A 12,039-nucleotide genomic window follows, 5' to 3' on the forward strand; every position below is an offset into this window, starting at 1 on the left:
GAACGTCGGGGTGCATGTATCCTTTTGGATCATGTTTTTATCTGGATATACACCCAGTAGTGGGATTTGGGGTCATGTGGTAGCTCTATTTTTAGTTTTGAAAGGAAACTCCATACTGTAGAACAATATACTTTGAATTTTCTGTTTCATTTTGCTAAAAGGTTGTCAAGATCATAAAAATGATATATTTCAAAAACATCGCTTTGGAGGGCAAACATCAAAGAAGGATGGCCCAGGCCTGGGAGGACCTCCTGGATGCCGCAAACGTTTCCAGGCAGAGAGCAAGGCCTGAAGCCTGATGGACACTTACAGGCATTCAGCAAGGTCTTCTGGGGTCAGAAGATGCCATTACCAGTTTTCTTCCTGTCCACTCAGGTCCTGCCCTTCATCCCAGCCTCCTGTTGAGTCATTTCCTCACACTGAAAATGTCTGTTTTGGAGGAGAACCCAGGTATGAAAATGGACTGTGAAGACTGGGAAAGAGATGAACCTCAGTGCTCCTCAGAAGGTAAGATTCTTATTTAAGAAATCCACACCAGGGCCAAAGTGTAACTCCTAAAGAGGGACCTTATGAGGTGCTGGGCCCAGACCCAGCTTCTCCCTGTTGACCTTGCCTGGTATGTGAGTTTTGAGAACTTCCTTGGAAAACGAATTAGACAAGAGAAATCCTTGAAGGGGGAATGAGGCTTTGTCCCATATGTCCAGGTGCACCAGATGGTAGCTAAATCTTCACCCAAAGATTTGGGGTGCAAAGTCCTGATTCAACACTTGGATTTTTTTTTTTTAAAAATTATTTATTTTTGGCTGTACTGGGTCTTCATTACTGCATGGGCTTTTCTCTAGCTGCAGTGAGCAGGGGCTTCTCTGTAGTTGTGGTGCATGGTCTTCTCATTGCAGTGGCTTCTCTTGTTGCACAGCACAGGCTCTAGGGCTCTTGGGCTTCAGTAGTTGCAGCACTTGGTCTCGGTAGTTGTGGTACATGGGCTTAGTTGCTCTGCAGCATGGGGGATCTTCCCAGCCTAGTGATTGAACCCATGTCTCCCATACTGGTGGGCAGGGCTGTCAGGGAAGCCCCACCACCTGAATGGTTTTGAATCCTCCAAAGACATCTTTTTCCTCCCCACCGGCCCAGGCAGAGGAGAAACCCATGTGATGGAAGGGGTTCTCTGAGTCTGGGCTGGAAAACGGACCCTAGCTCAGGGCTTCTGAGTACCTGCTGGAGGAAGGCACTTGGATAGCGGCTCCACAGGAACAAGAAGGGGAGGCTTTTGACCCAAATGACTGTCTAATGCACAGACCGTGGACGGAGAGGTCTGTAACACACCAGAAACCAAATCCTGGAGTTTTCAACCCACACACAGTGTTCAGAGTTGCAAAACGAAGAATCAGGATGTTGGTCTGGTGGATGTGGACCTGCTAACAGTGACAACAGAGCAGTTTGGCACCAGCCCTGCTCCTGTGACACGGGTGATGTGGAGGCCACCCTGCCCATTCTGTCCCCAAGACAGTGAGGAGCAGACACTGGAAGGCACAGACACCAGATACCATAGTCTCCGAATGCCAGGGAGCTTCAGACTGTGACCTCGAGACCACATCCTGGCTCTGCCTCTGTCTGTTGCTGCACAAGAGGTGAAGGCATGCCTCCTGTTCCCCACACAGAACTGGAGAGGCTTCTGTCTGAGCCACTTCTCCCCACAGCCTTCCCCTCCCACTTCTCGGAAGCCTAGACTGTTAGAGCTGGAGGGACGGATGGGAGGATGATGGTCAAAGTGGAGGGAGGCAGAGCTGTCTCAGATGGCAGAGGAGCAGCAAAGCAAAGATGGGGTAACACCTTCACACCAGAGCACAGGGTTCGGTTTTTCGTCTTCTGGAGAAGGAAATGGCAGCCCACTCCAGTATTCTTGCCTGCAGAATCCTGTGGATGGAGGAGCCAGGTGGGCTGCTGTCTATAGGGTCGCCCAGAGTAGGACACGACTGAAGCGACTTAGCAGCAGCAGCAGCAGTTCTATGTGTTCTCAGTGTGCAAGAGTTGTATGGTTTATGACCAGACACTTTATTCAGGAATTTCTCAAATGATGTTTCATGAAAGAAAATCCTCCAGATGATTCTCAGAGTAATGTGGGCAAGTTATATTATCTCCACTGGAAGAATGCAGTGCATGTGTTTCTAATAAGTATGGGCTCTAGGAAGTTCTGCACTCAGAAACTATCTCCTTTTTTAAAAAATTGTTTATTTTTGGCTGGGCTGGGTCTTCGTTGCCGCGTGCAGGTTTTCTCCAGTTGCAGCAAGCAGGGGCTACTCTTCGTTGCAGTGTGTGGGGTTCTCACTGCGGTGGCTTCTCTTGTTGCAGAGCACGGGCTTTAGAGCATATGGGCTTCAGTAGTTGTGGTGCAAGTGCTTAGCTGCTCTGGACATGGAATCTTCCTGGACCAGGGATCGAATCCATGTCCCCTGCCCTGGCAGGCAGATTCTTATCCACAGCACCATACCAGAAGCCCCCCAACCACTGAAACTAATCTTCACCTCTACCATTTTGGACCAAGGAAGCTATTTATAATGTCATCACTATTTCTCTGCTTCAGTGTTTCTCAAAACACATGCAAAAGAAGTAAGATGGTCCTGAAAATTTCAATTGCCTGTGCTAACCTCCCTGTCTCTGATCCCAGACTCAGTCAGAGATGCCTTGGAGCCAGTCCCCAGCCTCACCTCCATGAGTGCTGCCCATGCAGGTAAGGCCCCTGGGTGAACTGATGAGTGTGGTAAATGGTGAGGGTGTGGATGGAGGATGAGCTGCTGGGCTCTCAGGGGAGTGGGAGAATCAGAGACTGGGGGCACCTCAGGTGCTGGGATGGAGCTGAGGCTTTATTTTCATAGAAGCAAGTCTCAGGAGGGCTGATAACATGTATGGTGTTGATGTATGGCAGAAACCAAGACAATATTGTAAAGCAATTATTTTCCATTAAAAATAAATAAATTTACAAAAAAAAGAAAGATGAGCCCAAGTTGGTTTCTGAGGTGCAGGTAATATGCAGCAGCTGAAGGGCACAAGAGAAGAAAGGTTTTGAGCCTGATAGTCCCTCTGATCATGGCCAGGAGCCTGGAAACTCTGAAGTCCTTTCTCACTGTGTTTATGAAAATCAGAGACATGGCCAGCAGGGGGCACCCTGGAACCCACACCCCTGAAGGCCATGGTGGCTCGGCTAAGCTAAAACCCTTCTCACAAGCTACCCTGTGAACCTCCCATAACCCCATGAGGAAATGGTTAACATCACCAATTCCATGGGCAGAAACTGAGGAACAGTGGCAGGTTACCTGTGCCAGGTGACACAAACAGAAGTGACACGTGCTGGAATCTAAAGGTTCTACATGACCTTCCCAGGTGGCACTAGTGGTAAAGAATCTGAGTGCCAGTGCAGGAGACACAGATTCGACCCCTGGGTTGGGAAGATCCCCTGGAGGAGGGCATGGCAACTCCAGTATTCTTGCCTGGGAAATCCTATGGAGAGAGGAGCCTGGTGGGCGACAGTCCATGCAGTCGCAAAGAGTCCGACACTACTAAGTGACTTTCATTTCACTTTTCAGTTTTTTCATAATGTGAGAAACACAAGTTAAGAGGATTCTACCCAAGCTTTGGTGTGAGATGATGGGGGCCCAAGCGAGGGTATGATAGGAGGGAAACAGAAGGAAAAGAAGACTAAATTTAGGAAACTAAAAAGGTTCGAAAAAATAAAGCCCAGTATTAATGCTAGGAATGCAACTTATATAGTATGTCTGGGTCTCACCCTGGACAAGTTGAATCAGAATCTCAGGGGGCTGGGGCTCGGACATCTATGGTCTTAAAAGATCACCCACCAGGTGATTTCTGCTGTATAGCCAAGACTGAAACACTGCCTTAGACAGTGACACTCAAAGCCTGGTCCTCAGACCATGAGCATTAACAGCCCTGAAAGGCTGAGTCTGTAGGTTTGGTTAACATTTGACACATTGCAAGGCTGAGAGTTAATCTAGTTTAATGATTCTGAATCAATATGCACCCAAACCATGAACTCAGAATGTCCAGGGCCCAGAAATGCTGCCTAGGACATTCTAACCTGAGCAGAGCTGAGAAGCACAGATCTCATCTGCCCCTACACCACTACAGAGCTCCTTAGGGTCTTGCCTGGGCCAGTCATTTTTTTGATCAAATGTCCATGATTTGGGGGGCTCTAGGCCAGGGCTGAGGATGGTGGGTGAATCAGGCAGGGGAATTGCTCCCAGGGGGCTTACAATGATGCAGGGAAATGGGCAAGGACACCAATACCTATACTTCAGGAATGGGTACAAAGAGCTGTGTGGTCCAGAGAGGAAGTGGGCCCCACAGAGGGGCTTAGGAGGGCTTCCTGGAGGAGGTGGCAGGAGAGCCAGCAGGAGCCCTCCCCACTCACGGGCAGAAGGAGACCAGAAGGGCATTTCAAGCTGAGACCAGTCAGGGGCCTCGTGCTGATTGCAGAGGATGAGAACGAGACTTCAGATTTCATTTCTGGTTATAATTGCCTAGGGTGGATAATTATATTACACGGTCACCTGGTTTGGTGGCTACTGTGTTATCACCCTGGACATTTCACAGCCACCTGTCACTGATGGTTGCTGGCCCACGTGTGGGCTCCTGCCCTTAATCCTACAAGGGAAAGCTGGGCCACCTGCTCTGTCCAAGGCCCAGTAGGGAAGACTCCTTGTGTGGCTGTACCTCTAGGCAGGAATGGCCCAAATGTGTCTCTAGGAGCCAGGCCCTGGGAAGTCCCCTGGTATTCTTGTGCCAGGTCCTGACTGTTCAGGGAGGTTCCTCCAAGGCCAGGCACAAACCCTGTAGCTTCTTGTGGGAACCCGGCAATGCCAGCTCAATCTTGTATGAAGCTGTGCTCCTGGGCGCTTCCTACTTCCACATCTCACCTCCTGCTCTGCCACTGTCCGTGCATCGACTAGTAGGGGTTTGTCCCAGCCCAGGCAGTGCTGGTGGTGTGATGCCCACAGTGAGAGGATGCAGGAAAGAGGATTAAGAAGAGTAATGATTCACTAGTACTGAGTGATTTCTGAAGCTGATACCTGGCTAACTCTTATTCATCTCATTAAGCATTTTAATTCTCTCAAGACCCCAGGTAGGCACTGTTACTACCACTTCCCCTCATTTCACATATGAAGAAGTTGTGGTTTAGAGAGATTTAGTAACTTCTAAGTCCTAAAGTATGTCTTCCCTGGTGGCTCAATGGTAAACAACCCACCTGCCAATGCAGGAGGTGTGAGTTCCTTCCCTGGGTCGGGAAGATCCCCCAGTAAAGAAAATGGCAACCCACTCCAGTGTTCTTGCCTGGGAATTCCCTGGACAGAGGAGCCTGGAGGTCTACAGTCCATGGGATGGCAAAGAGTCAGACACTACTTAACGACTAAACAAGTCCTAAAATAGTAAGCGGCAGATCTTGGATTTGAACCCATGTCTCAGAATCAGAGCCCAGATGCTTACATACATGCTAAGTTGCTTGTTTGGAGCAAGGCAGACAGCCTGGGATGGGAGAAATCTTCAGGAGGCTGTGATGGCCAAGTTCACAGGCAGGGTGGGGGGCCAGGACCATCGACCAAGGGCTAGGTGGCTCAGATGGTAAAGAGTCTGCCTGCAGTGCAGCAGACCTGGGTTTGATCCCAGGGTTGGAGGATCCCCTGGAGAAGGGAATGGCAATCTACTCCAGTATTTTTGCTTGGAGAATTCCATGGACAGAGGAGCCTGGTGGGCTACAGTCCATGGGGTCGCAAAGAGTTGGACACGACTGAGGGACACACACAGGGACAGAAGATCGAATTTTTTGTGCTTAGTGTGAAATGTTACTATCTGGTTAATTTGATCTAGGTCCAAGAGTGAAGGCCAACGGCCCAGAGAAATTCACCATCCATGACGGGGATCAAAAAGTTTTGGTCCTGGACTCCAAGACCCTCAGAGCAGTTCCGGATAAGACTTACATACTCCCAGGTGACTCTCAGGGGTGTCGTGTTTTCCGTCCCTGCAGTCAGGGGACGGCCTTCCTGTGAGGGGCTCAGCTCAGGCTGCATCACTCCTGCAGCTCCAGATGGTGGAGGGGAGCAGGGTGAAAGGGTCCAGGAACCACTAGGATTGCTAGGAATTAGATGGCAAGTCTGTAATGATGACTAGACTTGAGGGATGTCTTTCTGGGAGGTTTCTCCTTCTGAAAGAAAGACCCAGGCTGTGGAAGAAGGGGCAAATTGACCAGAGTGAATGAGGGGGTCTTTGACCAAGAATCAAGGGCTTCCCTGGCTTCCCTGGTGGCTCAGATGGTAGAGAATCTGCCTGCAATGCATGAGACCTGGGTTTGATCCCTGACTCAGAAAGATCCCCTAGAGACAGGATTGGCATCCCACTGCAGTATTCTTGCCTGGAAAATCCCATGGACAGAGGAGCCTGGTGGGCTACAATCCATGGGGTCACAAGGAGTCGGACACAACTGAGCCACTAACAGACATGAAGGGAAAGGTTGTTCACATCTTGCCCAAAACCTCAGAAGACAAGAGGGCCTCTTCCTTATGCCAAAGACTAACCCATTCCTCTATCATTTTCCAGAAATCTTCTTTGTATTAGCCTCCCGTGTGAAGTCAGCTTATGAGAACAAAGGAAGCCCCATTTTTCTGGCTGTCTCAAAAGGCCAGCTGTGTCTCTGCTGTGACACAAACAAAGGACACAAGCCATCCCTGCAGCTGAAGGTGAGGGTTTCAACCAGTTTCCTTTGCCCTCGGCCATCCAAGTGGAAAGTCAAAGTCCTTAATGCCTCTCTGTGCTATGCTGTGCTCAGTTGCTTCAGTCGTGCCTGACTCTTTGTGACCCCATGCACTGTAGCCTGCCAGGGTCCTCCGTCCACAGGATTCTCCAGGCAAGGATCTGGAGTGGGTTGCTATGCCCTTTTCCAGGGGATCTTTCCAACTCACAGATCAAACCTGTGTCTCTTGTGTCTCCTGCATGGCAGGCAGATTCTTTACCCAGATGCTCCACAAATTCTAATTTTGTCTAATATAACAGGAGCATCCATCTGCCTGAGAGTATTGAGTGGGAGGATTTACTGCAAGAGCACACACGCTGAGTTTTCTCCATCCCAAAGCCTGTACTGTCTAATTCATCTCTCTTACCTCCTAGAAGAAGAAACTTTCCAAACTGGCTGCCCAGAAGAAAGGGAAATATCTGCCCTTCATCTTTTATCGGAATAAAGTCGGCTCTCGGAATACCTTAGAGTCGGCTGCCCACCCTGGATGGTTTGTCTGCACCTTCCCCAATCCTGGGAAACCAGTCGGAATGACAAAAAGTCACGGAAGAAGGAAACACACTGAGTTTTCATTTCGGCGCATCTAAAAAGCTGAAATGAGCCCCTGTGAAGTCAGTGAATAAGAAACAGCCCCATCAGATGCCTTCCTGCCCTTTCTTCCCTAACTGTGTACCAATGGCAGAAGAACATGGGAGCTACTCATTAACCTCTTTTCGTTTCTTAATAGTGTTATAGCCATGCGTTCCAGGAAACAAACTCACTCAGAAGGACAATGCAGATAGTGCAGGCAGTTTATTACACCAGGGGGCCCAAGGCAGAGTCTCCTTTTAGCTAAGGACCCCGACCAGTTTTGGGGAAAGCCTTATATACCCTAAGTGTACGTGCACAAACCCACCTCCCCAAATTCCCTGACAATCAAAGCTAACCCAGTGATTCATATGCCTTAAGCCTAGATAGTTAACAGTGGACAGTTATCAATAGGCCTGTGGTCATACCCCAATAAACATAATAGAATGCATGATTCTATTTGGTTACACAGATAATTAGGGTATTCTTTTAGTGACGGAGAGCCCCGGGGGCCTGGTTTTCCAGTTGGTATGTCATTTCCATAGTTACTGGGCATATAGCTCAAAGTCCACAGTCTGGCCCAAGATGGAGTCCTGCTTTCAAGATAGAACCTGTTCTGTTTCCTCCTTCATTCCCTCCTCTTGATGCTCTTAACTCATAGTATGAGCATCATTCATAGGGATATATTGCACCCTGGCTCTCCAACCACCAATTTGGGAGAACGACACCAATCTTTGGGTTACAAAGTTCATAATACGTTGTAAAATGCAGGGTCCACAAAGCAGAACCATCAAGGCAACTATAACGATGTTCCACAAATCACCCTTCACCCAAGATAGTGCCGAGAGGCAGCATTAACCTGTGAGTAGGCAGTGCAGCTCTAAGATTCTGTTCTGCATAGGGAAGAGAGGTGGGGAACCAAGAAATATTTTCAAATTAGCTCTTCCAGTTTATCATGGCCTAGGTGGTATGCTTGGTGTGTTTGGCTTACCAGAGTGGGTGCCAGCTCCTCGGGTACCAATAATTTTCCACTTGGCAATTCCCACCACCCCTTTTCAGTCTTCATGCCCCTTCCACTTTGGCTAGTTGATTTTGGGCTTCAGTGTATTTTGGAGACTCCAGTGTTAGCTCAGGCATCTCTGCCAATACAAGAGCTTTAGTAGGGGCTTTACTTGTCACCCCCAAGCCCTCGTCTGCTTGTTTAGCGGTTTTATCTGCCAGTCTGTTTCCCCGAGCCTGGGGGGTATCCTTTTTTGACGTCCTTAGCAGTGTATGACTGCAACCCTTTTTGGGTCCCAGACAGCATCTAATAGGGTCAGAATTTCTTTTTTATTTTTAATGTCCTTTCTGCTGGCTGTCAGAAGACCTCTCTATATAAAGCCCCATGTACATGTAAAGTAGCAAAAACATACCTGGAGTCTGTGTAAATGTTTGTCTTCTTACCTTTTGACAGCTGGAGGGCCCACTGAGCAGACCAGTGTGACGGCAGAGAGCTAGCCTCACCGATGGTTTCTTCCATGACTACTGCATATCCCGACAGTTGTTGTCCTTGTTTCATCAGGCTGGTGCCATTGGTGTACAGGACCCAGTGTGGGTCCAGGATTGGCTGGTCTTTCAAGTCAGGTCTGCTGGCATATTCCTTTGCAATCATGTGAGGGCCCACCTTCTCCCACAGGAAGAAGAGTGGCTGGATTCAGGGCCTGACAAGGCTCAATAGTAACATGGGGGTTCTCACATAACAGTCCCTGGTATTGAGTAATCCAGGATGTCGACAGCCACTTATGGGGGTCCCTTCACAGGAGAGTGTTGACCTCATGCAGGACTTTTACAATCAAATCTTGGCCCAAAGTCAGCTTGGTTGTCTCCTGGACCGTAAGGCAACCACAGCAACTACCCGTAAGCATCCCGGGCACCCAGTGGCAACATTGTCCAGCTGATTTGAGAGATAAGCCACGGGTCTGTCCCATGACCCCATAGTCTGGAACAACACTCCCATAGCCACTTTGTCCTTTTCAGTCACATAAAGAGTAAATGGCTTAGCAAGGTCTGGCAGGCCCAAGGCGGGTGCTGACCTAATTGTACTGGGTTTGAGTTCTATTACCTCTGGGACTTGTTTTGCAAGCCTGGGAGGGTTGTCTTCCGCCCCAACCTCAGGGAATTATTGAGTTAACTCTCTCTTTCTCACTCCCTCCATCGACTGTTTAGCCCATCTGGTTTCCCTTCTGGGAGATCGTCCACCTCCATTCATCTTGAGGGGTTACCGAGAGGAAGAGTAAATAAATGGTTGAGCCCACTCAAAAAAGTGGGTCTTTCGTGGTGGGGAATGGTCACTTATGCCCCCAATTTAGACAACAAGTCTCTTCCCAACATAGGTACTGGGCATTCAGAGATGTATAAAAATTCATGAGTCATTTGGTGTCCCCCCATCTGACATTTTCAGGGTAGGCCTTTGAAACACAAAGCCTGCATTTATCACCATCTGAGACCCAGCAGCCTCTGGATCTATTGGCATATAAAGTATACAGGCCTCGCACAGTCTTTCATAGAACTTAGAGGGTGATTCGCTTTCCCTTTGAATCACTTCAGAGGATTTTGCCCTACTTATGGGTTTTGGGGCCCCCCTCTTGAGACCTTGTAAAATAGCTGTCCAATATCTCTCCAGGTGGCCCCTCCCTTCCTCTGTGTTACAGTCCCAATAGGGCCTCTCATGGGGGTGGCTAGTTCTGTCCACCGCTGCAGGTTTGCAGCACCCTCAGGTGCCATTTTCTGGCCTCAGAATCCTGTGTCAGTCCTCAGTGCTGAAGAGGGAGACTAGAAGTTGGATTATGTAATCCCATGTAGGGCAGTGGGTTTGAAAAATAGTCTCCATTAGCTTAATCTGGTAATAATAGGCTATGGGGGGCTGATGGTAGTGGCTGTCTGCCCCCTGAACCGGAGGCTGCTGTAACTCTCTGAGGGGCATGTGTAGCAGGGCCCTTTCCTCTGGCTCCTTAGCAGAACGCAGCCTCTGATTCTGGTGTCTCCTTTCCCTTTCCTGTCAGTACTCACCAGGAGAGGTGGGTACAGCTTGGGCAGTTTAGCTGGAGCCAGATCCTGGAAGTGTTGGCCAAAGGCTTATGCCACCAGGATCAGAGCCTGCCGAGGTGGTGGCTCTATGACCTCCAGGAGAGCTGGCAGAGGAGCAGCAGCTGCTGCAGGAACTTCACCTGGTCTTGGATCGGGCATTAAGGCGGCCTCTGGTCCTGGTGGAGCACTGGGCAGCGGGCACGTCATTATCCCGTATGGGGGAGGGCTGGGTCATCCTCGTCCAAATCCTGTCAGATCCCAGAGGGAGAAGGGGGATCGGAATCTCTTCACCTGCCAGTCAGCATGGCCGAACCAGAACACCATGTGATCCAAGACTGCTGCTGCTGCTAAGTCGCTTCAGTCGTGTCCGACTCTGTGCGACCCCATAGACGGCAGCCCACCAGGCTCCCCCGTCCCTGGGATTCTCCAGGCAAGAACACTGGAGTGGGTTGCCATTTCCTTCTCCAATGCATGAAAGTGAAAAGTGAAAGTGAAGTTGCTCAGTCGTGTCCGACTCTTAGCGACCCCATGGGCTACAGCCTATCAGGCTCCTCAATCCATGGGATTTTCCAGGCAAGAGTACTGGAGTGGGGTGCCATTGCCTTCTCCGGATCCAAGACTATTTCTCCCTTAAAGTCCATTCTGCCTTGGAGGGCTTGATCAGGTGCGGTTGAAAACACAGATGGGTTAAATATCCCACGGCCTGCCCACGTCCCAGGCCATCTCCAGAAAAGCAAATTCATATTCACTTACATATCCCCCTCCTTCTAGCCTGATAATTCCGAGGGGGTCAAGAATTTCATAGTAGACAGGACACCTCCTGGGGGAGGGTAGAATACGAGCACACAAGGACCAAGTTTCTTCTAAAAATCCCCTGGCCATTGCTTGGTAATAATTTTCCCCAAGACGGCGTGGACACACCTCCTAAATGACCTTCACAAATTTCCTTCTTAAGCCCTAACACACTCATCAACGTGTGTACCAAGCAATCGCTGCCACCTGCCTATTCCAGGCTCCTGTGGGTCCATGCCCCTTCTAGTCCCTCCTGGGGAGGGGGGGATCAGGCCCCCTCTTCCACCCTACCGGGTGGGTTCCTCCTCACCTGAGCACCCAGTTCCCCTGCTGCCGTCCACTACCTGCTAACATGAAAGGTCCGGGCGTTGAGAAGCAGAATCCTTCCAGAAACGCGAGGTGACTTCCCCCCTCTTGAAGACTCAAGCCATAAGGCCTCGGAGTATCCCAAATGGGACTTGTCTCTTCAAAGTGAGGAGTTTCCTGGCCAATGCACCAAATGTTGTAGCCACGCGTTCCGGGAAACAAACTCACTCAGAAGGACAATGCGGATAGTGGAGTGCAGTTTATTATACCGGCGGGCCCAAGGCAGAGTCTCCTCTTAGCCAAGGACCCCGACCAGTTTTTGGGAAAACTTTATATACCCTAAGTGCACGTGCACAAACCCACCTCCCCAAATTCCCTGACAATCAAAGTTAACCCGGTGATTCTTATGCCTCAAGCCTAGGTAGTTAACAGTGGACAATTATCAATAGGCCTGTGGTCATACCCCAATAAACATAATAGAATGTATGATTCTGTTCGGTTACACAGATAAT

General features: G+C 49.6%; 1 protein-coding gene across 3 annotated transcripts; it reads left to right on the top strand.

The window, feature by feature from the left end:
- Positions 1–419: 419 nt before the first annotated feature.
- IL37 (interleukin 37) lies at positions 420–8,791 on the top strand. 3 transcript variants are annotated; one of them, XM_027554396.1, is made up of 5 exons: positions 420–507; positions 2,666–2,728; positions 5,878–5,997; positions 6,604–6,743; positions 7,171–8,791. In XM_027554396.1, exons 1-5 carry the CDS (start codon positions 426–428, stop codon positions 7,381–7,383), a joined length of 618 nt encoding a protein of 205 aa, XP_027410197.1. In that variant the 5' UTR covers positions 420–425; the 3' UTR covers positions 7,384–8,791. The 3 variants fall into 3 exon arrangements, with proteins under 3 accessions (XP_027410197.1, XP_027410199.1, XP_027410200.1); XM_027554398.1 differs by lacking the exon at positions 2,666–2,728 and having other exon boundaries at positions 426–507; positions 7,171–7,383; XM_027554399.1 differs by lacking the exons at positions 2,666–2,728; positions 5,878–5,997 and having other exon boundaries at positions 426–507; positions 7,171–7,383.
- The last annotated feature ends 3,248 nt before the right edge of the window (positions 8,792–12,039 follow it).

Source organism: Bos indicus x Bos taurus, chromosome 11 (genome assembly GCF_003369695.1).
Source record: "Bos indicus x Bos taurus breed Angus x Brahman F1 hybrid chromosome 11, Bos_hybrid_MaternalHap_v2.0, whole genome shotgun sequence".
NCBI classification, from domain to species: Eukaryota; Metazoa; Chordata; class Mammalia; order Artiodactyla; family Bovidae; genus Bos; species Bos indicus x Bos taurus.